The sequence below is a fragment of the Mustelus asterias genome, unplaced genomic scaffold (assembly GCF_964213995.1).
Source record: "Mustelus asterias unplaced genomic scaffold, sMusAst1.hap1.1 HAP1_SCAFFOLD_884, whole genome shotgun sequence".
Classification (NCBI taxonomy): domain Eukaryota; kingdom Metazoa; phylum Chordata; class Chondrichthyes; order Carcharhiniformes; family Triakidae; genus Mustelus; species Mustelus asterias.
Window position 1 is genome coordinate 10758 of NW_027590830.1, and position 18489 is coordinate 29246.

General features: G+C 43.0%; 1 protein-coding gene and 1 non-coding gene across 2 annotated transcripts; one reads left to right on the forward strand and one right to left on the reverse strand.

Moving 5' to 3' along the window:
- Window positions 1-664: 664 nt before the first annotated feature.
- trnal-cag (transfer RNA leucine (anticodon CAG)) lies at window positions 665-747 on the reverse strand. The gene has a single exon. It is a non-coding gene; the product is annotated as a tRNA-Leu (tRNA).
- A 93-nt stretch (window positions 748-840) lies between these two features.
- Window positions 841-18388, forward strand: cunh8orf74 (chromosome unknown C8orf74 homolog). Its single transcript, XM_078205653.1, has 4 exons — window positions 841-896; window positions 6633-6825; window positions 8041-8444; window positions 17831-18388. Exons 1-4 carry the CDS (start codon window positions 849-851, stop codon window positions 18029-18031), a joined length of 846 nt encoding a protein of 281 aa, XP_078061779.1. The 5' UTR covers window positions 841-848; the 3' UTR covers window positions 18032-18388.
- Window positions 18389-18489: the final 101 nt, after the last annotated feature.

Genomic DNA, 18489 nt, shown 5'->3' on the forward strand with positions numbered 1-18489 from the left:
AGATCTCGATGACAGCTATAAATGATTTGAAATTTCACTTGCTGCTGTGACATTGCCTGAGCCTCTCAATGACTTATAATCAATTTCATTCTTCTCAATGTACAAGGCCCGGTCCATCACGCAAACCGGTCTCCCACGCATTGACTCTGTCTACACTTCCCGCTGCCTCGGCAAAGCAGCCAGCATAATAAGGACCTCACGCACCCCGGACATTCTCTCTTCCATCTTCTTCCATCAGGAAAAAGATACAAAAGTCTGAGGTCGCGTCCCAACCGACTCAAGAACAGCTTCTTCCCTGCTGCAGTCAGGATTTTGAATGGACCTATCATATATTAAGCTGATTGTTCTCTACACCCTACCATATATTAAGCTCACTCACCTGATGAAGGAGCAGCGGTCTGAAAGCTTGTGATGCCAAATAAATGTGTTGGACTTTAACCTGGTGTTGTGAGACTTCTTACTGTGTTTCACTGGACACTAATACATGAGACAATAATAAATCAAATCAAATGATAGTAAAAACACTGCTCCTTGTATTGAAACACATCACCGGGAAAAGAGGAAGAGCCACAAATGTCCTTAAACCATTGACTATTAATTAATTGCTGAGATGAGGAGCAGATAGATGTTTATTTTGTGTAGTCAATGGGATAGAAAATATTTTTGTCAGAAGTGGGATTCGAACCCACGCCTCCAGGGGAGACTGCGACCTGAACGCAGCGCCTTAGACCGCTCGGCCATCCTGACTTACAGGCACACAGCCCGAATCAATGCTTTTGAGATCTCTCGCGAGAGCAGCCTGCGCCTAAATGTCCCGGATGTGTTGTTGACAGCGTTGCTTAGTAACCATGAGCGCGCTGCAGGCGGAGGAGGTGCGCCAGGTGGCGGAGCTGCAGGTAAAGGCCCAGGTGTGAGGGAGCTGCACTGGAGCGGCCCAGAGTGTGGAGCTCTCACCACCCGGTGCAGAGTCAGCCTTTGCCCAGACCCTCCGGATCCGCACTCTGCGGGACTGCTCCATGGGAATGAGCTGGGCCGCTTGAACCTCTGATCGGCAATTCACCCGCTGCAAAAATCTCCAACTTTGAGTTGCTGTCGGAGAGTTCAGTGGGACTCACCTGTTTTGTTACCCAGGAAATGTTGACACCGAAAGATCCCCGTCTAACTCCTGGGTAACTGTACAGCTGCTGTCCCCGCCACCCACTCGTCTCTCACTAACCCCCAAACCCCCAACCTCCCAAACCACCCCCCAAACCAACCCCCAATCACCCCCAACCAACCCTCCAAACAAACCCCTAACCTCCCAAACCAACCCTCCAAACAAACCCCCAACCTCCCAAAGAAACCCCCCAAACCCCCAACTTCCCAAAGTAACCCCCAAACAAATCCGAAAACAAACCTCACGAACAAACCCAAAAACAAACTCCCAAACCAATCCCCAAACCCGCCAACCTGATCCGACTACCCCTCCCAACCATGCTAATCCCAACTACCTCCCCAACTTTGAAAGACCTAACTACTCCCCACCATTTGACCACCTCCCGATCTGACCTACTAACTCACCCATGTACCACCTCACCCACCTGCCATCTCATCCACCTACCAACTTATCCACTCACCAGCAAAACCAGCTACCACCTCACCACCTGCCACTTCACCCATCTTTCATCCTGTCCACCTGATACCTTTGCCAACCAACCACCCTACCCACTTACCTCAGCTACCTACCTGCCCTACTAATCTGCCATTCACACATTCCTCCATTCACTAACATTCATCCATTCGCCCATTCATTCACATGGTTCATTTAAACTAATCTTACAGCAGCTGGTTCTGTAAAAAAGAGGGTGAGGATTGTCTCTCCCCCCACCCCCCCAATGCTACAGTGCTGTGATAGAGTTCTTTGTGGGACTGTTTGCTCCACATTTCTGAAGAAACTGAGCCTGAAAGGCTCTTTCAATTTGGTTTGATTTATTATTGTCACATGTATTGGGATACAGTGGAAAGTATTATTTCTTGTGCATGATACAGACAAAACATACCGTTTATAGTGTTAATAGGGGCGAAGGAAAGGAGACGGTGCAGAATATAGTGTTACAGTCATAACTAGAGTGTACAGAAAGATTAGTTTAATATATGGTAGGTCCATTCAAAAGTCTGATGGCAGCAGGGAAGAAGCTGTTCTTGAGTCGGTATCAAGAACAGACCTTTGTATCTTTTTCACGATGGAAGAAGGTGGAAGAGAGTATGTCCTTGATTATACTGGCAGAGGAAAGTATAGGCTGATATGTGGAGCACCATTGAAAAGTTCATGTGGTATGGTAATCTGACAATAATTGCTGTTTCCTGGAAGATCATGACCAATGTTATCAATCACCTTTGCAAGGAAATTTCAGACCAAATAGATCCTGCCTGTTCCCACAATCTGACCATCTCCAATTGTTCTGTTTAAATACAACAGCCTCTTTAAATTCGAGTTACTTTTGCTCTAATGTTTACATGTGAGCCTACAAAAAATTCGTAATGCTAAAAAAAATTGTGGTGAGTAATTTCATAATAATATATCGAACATTAACAAATTAGTGAAGAATCTCAATCGATATTTTACTTACATCTGCCTATTATTGTTCCTCAGTTAACTATTGATAACTTTTTTGTCGAGTTTGAATATTGTTGAAAAGAGAGGCATGTTGCTGAAGCTTTTTGTCTGGCACCCATCAGGACAAACACAAGAATGCCAAATTTTTAACAATCACAACAATTTATACTACATGAGAAACACACCTTTGATAGAATGAACTTTCACTTCCTATCCTGGGCATATTTCCAATACATAGATGATACGTTTGCGATCTTTGAATCTGCAACCGTGTGTGAGGATTTCCTTACCTTAATACGCTCCATCCCATGCTCAAATTCTCTTTTGAAATGGAGCAATCTAATGCATTTTCTTTCCTCGATGTGCTAGTTGAGAAATATGCTGGTGATTTCTCTATGACAGTAAGCCTACCTTCACCGGTCAATGTATACATTAGAATTTGTATAGCTCCACACACTTTAAGATTGGCCTTATTAGCAACCTTGTAAATAGGGCCCTAGCCCTTTGCTCACCTTGCAAGCTTGATGTTGAAATAGAGTTGATCAAAGCTATCCTGTGAAACCACTGCTATCCTGGTCAGACCATTGTTTGCTGTGTGTCTCACAAACTCACAAATGACCAAAAGTTGCCATTTTGGACCTGAAAAGTGCTCAGTCTGCCTCAAATTACCTTGGAAAGTATCTCAAAAAAATTGGACAACACATTAAAAAAGCCATTTCACGCTGTTACTATACAGTGGCTCTGTGAGTGGGATTTTCCACCAACAGGATGCTGCCTGCAGTCTAAAATGATGTTCTGCCTACCACACCGCTGAACAACATTGTCTATGAATTTCAGTGCTGCTACTATGCCAGGCGGTATATTCCTGTGAATGGCTGATTGAATCGAAGAATGAGTATGTTCCTTTGGTGGCACCATACCTAACCAGCCCGCAATTTCAAAATCCAAAACAAAATATCTACTGTTAGATTGGGCAGCCTTGCTGAGCAATTCTGAGTGTGCTCATAGTTATATTAACAATCAATTTAAGATAATCAGTGGAGCTTGTAATGTGCCTCACTTGTGCTTGCTAGAACACAGGGCCCTGTTCTCTGCAAACAAAAGGTATATGTTCAAGTCTTCTGCCTTTTTCAAATTACCTAGGAGCTTGTGGATCTTATAATTGCCAGTTGTTTTCTCCATGGCAACACTTTGGCCAATCTGGAGTCACTGAACTAGTAATCCAGAGACTCAGAGTAATGTTCTGGCGACCTTCAAATCCTGCCCCATGTGGATGTTGAAATTTGAATTCAATATTGAAATCTGGAATTAAAAGTCTAATGATTACCATGAAACCATTGTCAATTGTCGTAAAAACCCATCCAGTTCACTAATAATCTTTAGGGAAGGAAATCTGCCATTCTTACTTGGTCTGGCCTACATGTGACTCCAGATCCACAGCAATGTGGTTGACTCTTAACTTGTCCCCTCAAGGGAAATTAGGGATGGGCAATAAATGCTGGCCCAGCCAATGAATGAATAAAAACAATTGAGCCAACTTGCCAGTCAATCAGCATGCATTTCTGCTGTAGTAGATTGTTGAGATTGTTTGAAATTTAGAATTCTTGAATTTTGAAGATGAAAAGTACTGGAGATAATTTTGTAGATGCAGAGAAATTCAAGCTCTGTCGCAAAGTCTTTTTTCTAATTTTCAGCTCACAGGCTAATATTGTGATATTAAAAGTAATGGCAAGTGTATATTATTTTAACCATTCTATATAATTAACATAAACAAAATAAAAGATTCTAAATATAAATTAAAAATACAAAAACATTACTGCAGTTTATTTACTGCCTTCCCTTCATCTTCTTCTTTTGGCTTCTGCTATATTGGCATCACCACAATGTTGACTGATCACCCTTTGCATCTCCTCTTGTGAGTCACCCATTCTTCTTCCAGTCCCACTGTATTTAAACTCTCACTGTCACATTTTCCCAGCTGGTCTTAGGCTTTCCTATCTCCACCATTTGTATCGCCACATTTCCTCTCTCTCCTCACAATACGCAATCATACCATTTCAATCTCTTCCTAGCTCCTTACTCTCTGCTCCCACAATTTTCACTAACCCTCTGATGTTCCCAATTTTGTCCTTTCTTGTCACTCCATACATCCATCTCAACATCTGCATTGATTAATATTCAGTCGTTGTTCGTCTCTTGACGTTGCCAAAGTTTCTGCAGTATAAGAAAGACAAGGCTGGTTTCAGAAATTGTTTCAGCACACTTTCTATTACACAACACTCCATTGCCTTCTTCCAATTACTCCAACCAGAGCTAATCCACTATTGAATCTCTACTTCTTTCCTTTCCACATCCACTTCCTTTCCTATCATTCTTCTCCACAGTGGAATAGTCCTTTGCCTTATGGTAGGTTATATGAGAAGGGACTGACATTGGTTACATTGGGTTGTGCAAAACCGTGGGAAATTGTGTCCAGTTTGGAATGGTCCATGGACCAGACTTTAAGGAGCGATGTGAAAAGTTGGTCTGGGGCCCACCTACAAAAAAGCCGGCTGATAATAGTACTCTCAACTATCTGAAAATCTGATTTGATTTGATTTATTATTGTCACATGTATTAACATACAGTGAAAAGTATTGTTTCTTGCGTGCTTAACAGACAAAACATACCGTTCATAGAGAAGGAAATGAGAGAGTGCAGAATGTAGTGTTACAGTTATAGTTAGGTTGTAGAGAAAGATCAACTTAATGCAAAGTAAGTCCATTCAAAAGTCTGACAGCAGCAGGGAAGAAGCTGTTCTTGAGTCGGTTGGTATGTGACCTCAGACTTTTGTATCTTTTTCCTGAAGGAAGAAGCTGGAAGAAAGAATGTCCTGGGTGCGTGGGGTCCTTAATTATGCTGGCTGCTCTGCCGAGGCAGCAGGAAGTGTAGACAGAGTCGATGAATGGGAGGCTGGTTTGTGTGATGGATTGGACTACATTCACGACCTTTTGTAGTTCCTTGCGTTCTTGGGCAGAGCAGGAGCCGTTCCAAGCTGTGATACTACCAGAAAGAATGCTTTCTGTGGTGTACCTGTAAAAGTTGATGAGAGTCGTAGCTAAAATGCCAAATTTCCTTAGTCTTCTGAGAAAGTAGAGGCGTTGGTGGGCTATAGTGTCGGCATGGGGAGACCAGAACAGGTTGTTGGTGATCTGGACACCTAAAAACTTGAAGCTCTCGACCCTTTCTATTTCGTCCCCGTTAATGTAGACAGGGACATGTTCTACTTTATGCTCTTAAGCATCTAAATGCTTTCAGATATTGTATTAGCTCATTTATAAAAAAATATCTGCCAGTTGCTCAGCGATTTGATGGAAATACTCAGTTGAGTGGCTATCTCAGGGCAAGACCTCCACTCCAATCTGGTGAGGAAATTCTGCCAGCTGTTGGCCAATCAGACTGCCAACAGTTCTGTAGTCCCAGCAGCGCCAGGTTTGAATGGTGGCCACAGTTGGAATTACAGGTGATACCCAAAGAGGAGGGGTTAAGAAAACTGGAATTAATGCAAGTCTCGAGTATCGGAGGGGCCAGGCTGCCAGACTCCATGAAGGAGGTGGAGGGCCAGGTTTAAGTGGCCAGTGGGAAGGAGAGATAAAGAGGAATGTGATCTCAGGGGGTGCTGCCAAAGGACAAAAGAGAAACCTAAATGAGGTTCCCCACCTTGCCTGCTACCAGCCCACCCAGTAAAAGCTGCTGGGTTACCCACTTGGTGTGGGCCTTCCTCTGCTGCAGGTAAAATAGCGTCACGATGGGTGAAACATTTCAGTGGCCATTAAAGACAAAATTATCTCCAGTACTTTTCGCAAAGTGGGAGACAGGTCAATGATGGACAGGAAGTCAGCGGGCAGGCTTCGTGCTGCATTTTACAAGATATCCACCTTCAACTCACCAGCAGATACCATAAGATCCAGCCCCATATTTTATGTCGTCGTAATTCAATTTAAGAATGGTTTGAAAAGTTTAACTCAAAATAAACTTTTTAATTGCTTGGTTTTAGAAAGAAGATGGTCGCTGTCATTTAATTAAATTACTAAAATGGGAAGCTTTTGATGAAGAGAAAGATTTAAAACCAGGCATTCTTCTTGACTATCTGTACAACACTATTATATTTGCTGCTGAGAAAGGCTTTCCATGGCCCAGCGTAGCACTGGCAGTATGTTTTGCAGAGGAGATACTTTGCGAAACTGAAGGTAATACTAAAATTCAAGTTATTGTCAAGATTTTGTTTACATTGCTGTTTAAATTGCTGCTTCTGATTACTGATCAAGAAACATAGCACAATTGCTTCTGTTTAAAACATTTAATGTTTAATAATAAAAAATTTAAAATATAATGGGCATAATTTTTTTTTTAAAATTCTAAGTGTAAAACGGGCATGAGGACAGGAGGTTTTCTTGCCCGTTTTATCAGCGAGGTAAGCAATAGTAATTTACGGCACTCTGTGCAATACAGAGGCCATATTGTGAATCTCGCCAGTAGGGGGAACTGGAGTCTCAGCCTCCCCAGAAGGCCGGTTGCTGAGCTCTAGGAACGCCATTGTGCGGGCACGCGATCCCCCAGAATATTGTGTATACAGATCTGTCAACCGTCAACACCCACCATTCCCTCACCCCTTGGATATTGCCGTCCCCCTTTCCAGATTCTGGCCCCAGCTGATCATCCTCCCCTGACTGCTGCTCATATGATTGTCCTCCCACTTTCCCATCCCCAATGGGGGTCCCTCCTCTGAATCCCCCCTGCCCCCTCATGCTTCCTTCCCCCCCCCCTCTTTAGATGCAGGGCTCACAACCTCTGCTGCTTTCTAGGCTCTCTCTCTGAACTCCATTTGTTTTATGGGCTCTCTCTGAATTCTTGCTGCTTCATGGGCTCTCCCTCTGAGCATGTGCTGTTTCATGGGTTCTCTCCCTGAACTCCCTCTGTTTTATTGACTCTCTCTCTCTTTCCCTGAGGATGTCTTGTGGAGGAAGTAAATTGAACAGATTAGGATTGGGCTAATTTGTAACCTACATTTTCTACCCAAGTCCTCCTTCCCACATGATTGTTCAACCATCTCCCTTTCTCTACCACCTTGTTTCTCACTAAATGTGGAATGAGCAGCTTCTGTAATGTGAGCTCAAGGAACCTTTAATTATTCTGTGTTACGTGTCTCCTTGTGACACTTCTTACACCGGTTGTTTTGGATAGCCATGTCATGTATGTTCTGCACAACACAGTTGTTCTACTGTGTTAAATGGGCTTGAAATCTTACTTAGCTGCATTCCCACACTGACTTTGATTTCCATCCTATATCTTTTTTACCATCCTTTATTTCTAATCCTTCTAAAATTGTTGTCAATGACCAAAATTACCATGGAGCAAATTGAGAAATCAAACAAAAAATAATTTTGTTTTGTTTTCATTTTCAGGGAAATCTATGCAAGAGGCTCTTCGAAAATTGAGAGATAAATGTGAAGAGTACCAACATAAACTGAATCCTAATTTCCTCCAACATTTAGTCAATTACTTATCTGGAACTTTCTTTAAACATTATCGTCTCTACCAATTTGTACTGTGTGAAGCCAGAGAGATTGACCAAACCATACATAACCTTGAGGTCCACATACCCCAAGAAGTCCCAATTCTGAAGGACGGTATAGATGCTGAGCTTTGGAAATACGAGAAACACATGGCTGAGCTCAGTGAGGCAGAAGATCAGTTACGGGCCGAGATGTCAGCTTTCCGGAAGACAGTGCAGCTGAAAAGTGTGCAAGAACTGGAGAAATTTTACAAGGATCTCAAATTTCAAGATAAAGAAGTTTTAGAAAGAGCAGTAAGTGAGCCCATTTCTTCTTTTAATCAACCACCACCAGGCTTTTAGTGCAGAAATCTTTGCTTGAAACAATTTTCTGGGGTAAGTAAATTGGAGGAACTAGGAGTAGGCAGACAACAAGTTGCAGTATTGATGCAAGCTTCCAACAGGAACAGGTGAGATACCCCATAAAAAATTGTTTCATGATGACCTTGCCTTCTATTTTCTATTTAATGCAAAATATGTTGGCAAATATGGTTAAATGAGGGTTAGTTAGAAGTGGACTGTTAAAGCAATCTCAGTCCACTTACACCATAATTATTACTTTTTAGCATTGCCAAAGCAAAACTGCTTTATGCTGTTACAAATTGCAATGTCAATGTAGCCTTAATGCACATTCAGCAGGCATATAGTACACATTCACTAAGATGGCATCGTGGTTAGCACTGCTGCCTCACAGTGCCAGGGACCCAGGTTCAGATCCTGGCTTAGGTTACTGTCTGTGTGGAGTTTGCACATTCTCCCCATGTCTGTGTGGGTTTCCTCCGGGTGCTCTGGTTTCCTCCCATAGTCCAAAGATGTGCAGGTTGGGTAAATTGGCCATGCTGGGTTCTCCTTTGGTGTGTCCAAGTAGGCGCAGGAGTGTGACGACTAGGGGATTTTCACAGTAACTTCATTGCAGTGTTAATGTCAAAAGCATTGAGTGTTACTTACGTAAGTTGGGGTTAAATTAGATAGCTTACAAAAACTGATTTGGGGATCACAATATGAGATTGACCCATGTCTGTTCATTGCATTGCTGGAAACATGTTAAATTTGTGATGGCTGCTGTTTTAAATGATTTCTGCCTGCAGCCAGCTGAACTCATACTGTCCACTAGTACTGCTAATGCATCAAGGCAGCATTTGACTGAATGTGACATCAGAAAAGGAGCCATAGTAAAGATGCAATAAGGGAGAGTTTATTTACAGAGGTGAACATTATGCACAAGTGCTTAGCACCCATGCCAATGCTGTGCATCTAGAGCTTCTTGACCTATCTACCCCTGCTGTTACATTTTGGTGCGTCCCCAACATCCACAGCAGAGATGGAGGCAGTTTGCTGTCTACCACACCCTGTTGTCTGTGATGACCTTGGCAGGTATCCTCTGGAGGGCCTTGGCCTGCTTTCAGGGTCCTACTGTATGGCTGTGCCACCCTCCATGGCCTCTGGAGCTGGAACGGTCATAGGAAGAGGGGTTGTAGATGGGTGGGACACTCCCGGAGTCACCTGGGTGGATGGCCGCAGGAGGTGCACCAACTGATCTTCCTCCTTATGGGTGTCCGAGGGGCCCTCACTTCTTCCTTGGGATAGAGGGGCAGCTGGAGTGAGCTCGAGAAGCCTTGACATCTTCTGGCTTTGGCACTCATGGATGCCCACAAGTGCCTGAACCATGGAGTGCATGTCCTGCAGCAGTGCAGGACAAAAGTCTTGCACCAAGGTCTCCACAGTGGCCATCACCCCTTGCTGTATTGACCTTGTTACATTGGAGTGTTGGCACAATCACCTCTGACATAAGGTGGACAAACTCCTCCATGCAGCCTTTCAATCTGAGGAGTGTACCAGACATCCCTTCCTAATTTTCCCAAGTTTGCCTTTGGAGCTCCAGCAACTGAGGCATAACTGAGTCCAGAGACTCATCATCTTAGTGGGACTCAGCAGATTTCCTGGCCTCCAGCAATCCTCCGAGTGCCAGAACCCTGGAACATTCCTGTCTCTGCCTGCTGTAGGTGTGATATACTCACCAGATTGTGACCATGAGGCTATTCTGGAACTAGGCCCCACCGAGGTGTGTGTCTCTGTGCTGCGGTGGAGGGTGTGGGTGAGTGCTCTGATAGTTCTTCTAAATCAGGGTCCGTGCATCCCTCCTCTGTGCTGCTGTGGAGACTGGAGTTGCAGACCTGACTGGTGGACCTCCTGGGCTGCTTCCCAGATTGGCCTGTGAAATAAAGGAGAGGTCATTAGTGCATGGCAGGGGATGAGGAAAAGGAGATATCACTCACACCAATTGTTGTCTGTTTCAGTGCTGGATCCTCACTTGGTTTATCCCCGCTGACCTCACCATCAGCACAGGAGCAGTCAATGTTTTCCCCAGTCGGCTCTGTCCTTCAAGTCTGTGAGGATCTTGAGGTCTGGCATTCCTCCGCCTGTTTGGGATCTCTCCCTCTTATGTGTCACCTTCTCCTGCATGGAAACAGATGGAGAGAGTGTAAGCAGAACCCATATCAGGGCAGATGATAAGGATGCTTGGGATGTATGGATAGTGAGAGGGACCAGTGAGGGAGAGATTTGCAGCACTGGTTGGCAGTCCTCTTCTGCAGTGTGTTGGCATTCACAACCACTGCCACTGTCTCCCACGCTGGGCTTGTGACCTTGCTGCTAGATTTCCGCACTGAGCGTGTGTTGAATACGTTGTGGCAAGTCTCAACAGCATCGACAGGTCCCTCTAAGCAGGCATTGGGGAGTTTTGGTGCAGATTTCCTCGCAGCCATCACTTCCTGGCGACCTGTGAAGTGTGGCTAATGCCTTTAAATGTGGCACCCTGATAATTGCAGTGCTGAGGTGATGGCGGTGTGGGCAAATCAGAGGCCATTGAGCCAGCTGGGGGCAGGAAGTCCTCCAGTCATATGCTTAGGAGGCAGTGGGAAGAAATAGCTGCAGAGGTCAATATCAGGAACATGAATACAGTGCCAGAAGTTTAACCATCTCGACCCAAGTTGTTGAAGATGATGAATTCAGTCTTCAGTAGCATATTCTATTCCTTCAGGTCGTCACCTGAACCATGATAGGATTAGAGTTCTGGGGAATCATATCAGTAGGGTGATAGAGAGGGCTTTACATTTAGTGAGGGGAAGGGATCAAATGAGAGGAGATTAGTGAATCAAAGGGAAACAATGTGGTAATAGAGCAGAGTAGCAATGATAACCAGAGTGTGACAGGAGGTGACAGAGGGTACAATCTTTAGAGTACACCACCAGATAAGGCCAGAGAATGCAAATGGTAAAAATACAGAATCTGTATCTGAGTGTTCGGCCTTTTGGCTAAGATCAAGTGTGGTCTGGTGATGCTGCACTTGGTCGTGGCCATTGGGTTGCATTTAAGCTTCATTTTCATATGAAGCAATTTTTAAAAGCGGCATCTCAGCCTTTTGGCTAAGATGCAAATGAGATCAAGCCTTGGGGGCGGAGACGTCTGCCTACTCCAATCAGCTTGGCTCATGTAGATCAGGCCCAAGACAGGGTAAAGGGTTGCATACCCTGTCTTGTCAGCTTGGATCGGAACTGTCTCAACTTGTTGAGACTCTGAATTGGACTGGAAAAGTATTTTTTTTTAAATCTGTATCTGAGTGTGTGCAGCATTCATAACAAAATGGATGTATTATTAGCATAGATAGAAATAAATATGAATTATAAAGATATGGTTGCAGGGTGACCAAGGCTTGGATTTGAATATTGACATTTCAAAAAAAAGGAAGCTACTAAAGTGCAGTGGGACAGTTCTGTTAATCATAGAATCCCTACAGTGTAGAAGGAGGCCATTCGCTCCATCAAATCTGCACTGACAACAATCTCACCCAGGCCCTATCCCTGTAACCCCATATATTTATTCTGCTAATATCCCTGACACTAATGGACAATTTAGCATGGCCAATCCACCTAACCTGCACATCTTTGGACTGTGGGAGGAAATCGGAGCACCCGGAGTAAACCCACGCAGACACGAAGATAATGTGCAAACTCTGCACAGACAGTGATCCAAGCCAGGAATTGAACCTGGGTCCCTGGCGCTGTGAGGCAGCAGTGCTAACCATTGTGCCACCGTAATTAAGGATGTCACTCATACGGTAGTGAGGATTGACTTTGACTCAAAAGAACAAGATGTATAATCAGTTTGGGTAGAGATAAGAAATAGTAAGGGTAAGAGGTCACTTGTGGGAGTAGTTTATAGCCCCATAACAGATGGACAAGATATACAGGAAGAAATAGAGGGTGTGTATAGGAAAGGTACCTCAATAATCATGGGCGGCTTTAGTCTACAGGCAAATCAGATTGGCAAAGGTAGTCAGGAAAATGAGTTCATAGAGTGCATTGGAGACAATTTCCTGAATTGGTATACTCTAGAGCCCACCAGGGAGCAAACTGTTCTGGACCTGGTAATGAGCAATGAGACAGCATTAATCATTAACCTCATAGTATAGGAGCCCATCGGTGACAGCGATCATAACATGATAGAATTTCATGATTGGTTTGAGGGGAAGAAGTGTGTGTCTAAGACTGTCTTAAACTTGAATAAAGATAATTGTAAGGGTATGAAAGCAGATCTAGTTAAAGTGAATTAAGAAATTAGGTTAAAAGGGAGGACAGTAGAGATGCAGAGGAAAATGTTTAAGCAGATATTTAATAACTCACAGTAAAGATTTATCCCAATAAGAAAGAAAGACTCTTTGAGAAAGAAGTATCATCCATGGTTGAATACGAAAGTTAAGGATACCATCAAACTGAAAGAAACACCATAAAATCTGCAAAGGTTAGTGGTAGGTCAGATGATTGGTCAAACTTTAAGAACCAGCAAAAAAAATGACTGAAAAGATAATAAAGAGGGAGAAAAATAGAGTATGAGAGAAAGATAGCTCGTAATATAAATAAAAGCAGATAGAAAGTATTTCTACAAGTATTTAAGTAAGAAAAGAGTAACTAAAGTTAATTTTGGCCCTTTAGAGAGTGAGTCTGGGGAATTGATAATGGAAAACAAAGAAATGGTAGAGGCATTGAGTAGGTATTTTGCCTGCCTTCACAGTAGAACACTTGGAAAACGTCCCAAAGATACAAAAATCCAGAGGTGAATGGGAGGGAGGAACTTAAAATAATCACCATCATGAGAGAAAAGCTGCTGGAGAAACAGACCTAAAGGCTGAAAGATCCCCAGGAACAGATGGCCAGCATCTGATGTCCTTAAAAGAAGTGGCTGCAGAGATAGTACCTGCATTGATTATAATCTCCTAAAATTCCTTAGATTCTGGAAGGGTCCCAGCAGATTAGAAAAAGCTAATGTAATATTTTTATTTAAGAAATGAGGGAGACAGAAAGCAGGAAACCAGAGGCCAATTAGCCCAACATCTCTTATAGGGAATTGCTAGAATCCATTGATAAGGAGGTTGCAGCAGGATTCTTGGAAAATCATGTGATCAGGCAGAATCAACATGGCTTTGAGAAAGGAAGATCATGTTTAATTAATTTATTAGAGTTTTTTGAAGAAGTAACAAGCAAGGTTGATAAAGGGAGCCTCTAGATGTGGTGCACTTGGATTTCCAAAAGACATTTGATAAGGTGTCACAATTAAAATAAGATTTAGGAACATAGAAACTAGAAGCAGGAGTAGGCCATTCTGCCCTTCGAGCCTGCTCCACCATTCATTTTGATCATGGTTGATCTTCGAATTCAATATCCTTTCTTTGTTCTTTGATAGTGACTTTTAAGGGGCGTCTTGACAAATACATGAATAGAATGGGAATGGAGGGATGTGGTCCCCGGAAGGGTAGGGGTTTTAGTTCAGTTGGGCAGCATGGTCGGTGCAGGCTTGGAGGGTCGAGGGGCCTGTTCCTGTGCTGTAATTTTCTTTCTTCTTTGTTCTTTGTTTTATCCTGAGCTCCCCTTCCCCCATATCCCTTGATCTCTTTAGCCCCAAGAGCTATATCTAATTTCTTCTTGAAATCACACAATGTTTTGGCCTTATCTACTTTCTGTGGTAATGAATTCCACACATTCACCACCCTCTGGGTGAAGAAATTATTCCTCACAGTTCTGAAAGGTTTACCCCCTTATCCTCAAACTTATGACCCCCTAGTTCTGGACTCCCTCACCATTGAGAACATTCTGAATCTATCCTGTCTAACCCTGTTAGAATTTTATAAGTTTCTGTGAGATCCCCTCTCACCCTTCCAAACTCTAGTGAATATAATCCTAACTGACTTAGTCTCTCCTCACATGACGGACCTGCCATCCCAGGATTTCATGGTATAGGAGTAACATATTTACATGGATGAAGGATTGGTTAGCTAACAGAAAGCAGAGAGTTGGGATAAATGGGTCTTGTTCAGATTGGCAAACTGTAACTAGTGGAGTGCCACAGGGATCAGTGCTGGGGCCTCAGTTAGTTCCAATCTACATCGATAATTTGTGTGGCACAGTGGTTAGCAATGCTACCTCACAGCGCCAAGGACCAGGTTTGATTCTGGCCTTGGGTGATTGTCTGTGGAGTTTGCATATTCTTCCTGTGTCTGTGTGGGTTTCTCCCAGGTGCTCTGGCTTCCTCCCACAGTCCAAAGATGTGCAGGTTAGGTGGATTGGCCATACTAAATTGCACCTCTTAGTGTCCAAAGATGCTCTTTTGGAGATTTGGTGCAGCCTCAATGGGCCAAATGGTTTCCTGCACTGTAAGTATTCTATTCGTCTATGGGAGGGACTGAATATACAGTGGCTACATTTGCTGGTGACATCATATAGGTACAAAAGTAAGTTGTCAAAAGGAAGTGTAGAATTGACAAAAGCTTGGTTAAGTGAATGGACAAAAGTTTGACAGATGGAAGATAATTAGAAAAATGTGAACTTGTCCACTTTGCAGGGAGAATAGAATGGAGGATTGCAGAACTCGGTGGTACAGAGGGATCTGGGTGTCCGGGTATCTGAATCACAAAAGTCAGTATACAGGTACAGCAAGTGATTAGAAAGACAAATGAAATGTTGGCATTCACTCCATCCTCCAACACTCGATTTCAATCCGTACTCAATCCTTCAATTTGTCACATACGTAGCACTGGTTCAAACCTCGATCACATTTCACAGCTTGCACGTAAGCACCACCCAAACATTTTGCAGGACACCCACTGACATAATTCTCTCTCAGGAGAAACAGGTGACTAACAGATTGCAGCAGGAGAGACTTGGAGAAAGGCAAGTGAGGCGTGCATCTTTTAACTCTCATGAGACAGTGTCGACCTTCAGAGAAAGGGACATTGCTGAGATGATAGTAATTGGTACTGAATCCAATCCTCCTCTTCCCACTTCTCCCTCATTTCACCTCCCCCTTATCACACGATCTCCACTGGCTTGCACATTGTGGAAGCATGCACTTCTTACTTTCTCCTTTTCCCTCATCACAACCCAAGTGTGTTCCCTTTTCATTTCCGATACCCAAAATCTGGAATCTTCCCAGTCAGAGGAGGAAGCGGAAGAAGACATTGAAGATAAAAAGACACCATCATTCAGTCTTACGCTTGCAGCCACCAGCTGAGAGACCAATCACTTATTGAGGCTAGTATAAAGGAGGTGGTGAGGCATGTGTGAGGCACTATGCACAAGTTCACAGGAGCCAGGGCAGGGGAAAACAATTGCTCAGGTTCCTGCTCACCAGAGGAAAATCAGACAACAGTTCTGCTACAGAGGAATCAGATGAGAGTTTCTTTGGGTCAGGCTACAGAAAAAGGCAGGTGGATGTGTACAACCAAATTATTGGTGCACTGGGAAGCCTACCAGAAAGCCTGCATGTAATGCTCAGGGGCACAGACAAGTACAGCTCCAACTTGGCACAGGGCTTTGTGCAGAGCTTGAAGCCTGTCTTTTTCAACATGGAACAGGTAGTCACCTCCATCAGCACACCTGTGGAGCCCACCATGATACAATGTCAGATATAACACCTTTCATCAAATGTTGATGTGCAAACTGAGAATTTTATACTGTGTTTTGGATGTCACTGTTCAAAGAGAGTTCAAGGGCATAGCAGCTGGATTGCTGAGGTACCACCTTGAGATAGTGGCAGTGACTCCATGGAACACAAACCTGCGAACTTTCAGGATGGCAACACTCCTTCTCCCACGCCTGCACCATGTTGCCTGCTCACCAGCCAGCTGACACATGGTGCAATCTAAAACCAAATCCTCTAGGCACAGGGCAACTCAAGATTTTGAGCATGGTACTGCTCGGCAGATATATAATATTGGACTTAGAGAGCGGATCGAGTATTCATATGATAATACCACAAAACATAACCTGTAGGTTTCAATTTTAATTCTGAAAAATCTGTGTTTTTTGTTGCATTTGACAACTTTAACAGTAGAGGGCAGGCCTGTCCTGCCTGCAGACTTCCCCACAGACAGTCCCAGTGACAAGCTCTTTTGGAAACACTCACTTGATTGTTCTCCCTTCTTAATTCCTTTCTCACCAAGTGGATTTTCATCCTTCTTCAGGTGATTTAATAAAGACCTTTAATATGAAAGTTAATGCTACAAGTTGATGAAGTGTTCTATGTATGAAATACTAACTTTTTGCTATTATTCTGAATACATAATAGTAATCTTAATGAAAATGTATATATAACCATAATGAATTACCTTGTTAGCCTTGTATTATTGTTTGTAATCTACTTATTTATTAGAAGATTCTTTGTGTTCACTTATTAAGCATATAGAGTCAGAACCTCAATAGAGTGAGAAGTTTGAGGCACTGGAGACCTGAAATCCTCTCACACAAAAGTTTCCAGGGCCCAGATGCTTTAAATAAAGAAGGTGGATGCTTGCACCAGTAGGACACAGCTCAGGCACTCAATCGTATAGCAGGTAGGGGCAGGAAAGATAAAACCGCATTGTTGTGTGAGAGTGCAGCCGCTAGGCCTATCTTAAAAGTTCAAGAATATTTGCTAAATTGCCTCTTCATTCAGTGTGGTCTGAAAGTTTTATGCCGACAAATTCTGGAGTATTCCTGGACATGACTCTGATCTGGAAATGGCTCTGGACATCACTTCAGCTACTCTCTTAACCTCAATGCCAAAATTACACCTGGCATCCAAGTCAGTTGAGGAAAGGAGACAGACTTAGTGTGAAATTCACCACAAAATGTTGTTTTTGTCACATTTCCTGTCTCCTTTGCATCAGATCTTCAATAGAGCAGGTGGATTATGTACCCAGCCCTGCAATCAGCAGGAATTTCTGGCAAAGTTTCTTCAGGGTGGAGACCTGGGACCTCAAGGGCATTTGGAACCATTCCCTGAAATTAGTGCGCTTTTACCAAGCTGCCCAATTCCTTTTGCCGTATCTCACAAGTATGCACTACTTGAGATCGAAAGATCTGAAACCAAGATCTCGCCACCGTAAATCCTGTTATGGCTCCCTCATGAGATTTAGCGGCCATAACGGTATTTGTACCCACAGTGAATGGGCCCACAAAATCACACCCGTAGAGTTTCACGAGTACAGCTCATTGAAGCTCCAGAATAACAGCAAGAACTAACTCCCTTCCAGTCAGTTAGTTTAGCGTTTACTTGATGATTTGGAAACTGCTTGTTATTTTTACTACAATAATTTGTTTAATTTTCAGAATCTGGAAAAAATTATCAAGGATGCTTACGATATACAGATGACAGCAGCTTCTGAAATTCTGCAAAAAGAGATTGAAACTTCATTTCAAATCCTAGACTTAAGAGTCCAGAAGACAACCATACCCCTTCCAGTTTCCAAATCAGTTCACTTGTCCACAACAAAGGAAATTAAAAGTGGGATAATGAAGAGGAAGAAATAGAAACATTTTAAGAATGCAATTTATTAATTGTGACATCTTCAACAAGAAAATAAAGTAATCTTTATATATAGTGAGAAAATCCGATTATTTCATTGAGTGAAAGTCAATAATCAAAGTCATCTTTGTCCGCACATTTATTGAAAATTTCTGGTTAATTGGCTTGCAATGAAAATTGTGAGATTCTGTATGAGAGATTGCATTCTGTATGACATAGCTTTTGCACTTTGTCACCATTTTTCCTGTTAACCAAACTTCAAATTTCTAAAATAAACATTTGAAGTAAGTTATGAACTTTTGGCATCTTTAAAACCATGCCAGAATCAAATTGCACCTCATAATTAAATTTCTGTCTGTGGCAAACAAATCACTGGTCTGGAAATTACTCTGATTAATTACTGTTTGGCTGCACTGTTGAATTGAATTGTCCTGATTCTTCACCCAAATTTAACTCTGATAAC

Excerpts from the sequence above, each read along its gene's own strand:
- cunh8orf74 (XM_078205653.1), top strand. The coding sequence starts at position 849 with ATGAGCGCGCTGCAGGCGGAGGAGGTGCGCCAGGTGGCGGAGCTGCAG. Across the intron at positions 897-6,632 it reads GCCAGGTGGCGGAGCTGCAG|AAAGAAGATGGTCGCTGTCA; the intron begins GTAAAGGCCCAG and ends GCTTGGTTTTAG. Across the intron at positions 8,445-17,830 it reads AAGAAGTTTTAGAAAGAGCA|AATCTGGAAAAAATTATCAA; the intron begins GTAAGTGAGCCC and ends TTTAATTTTCAG.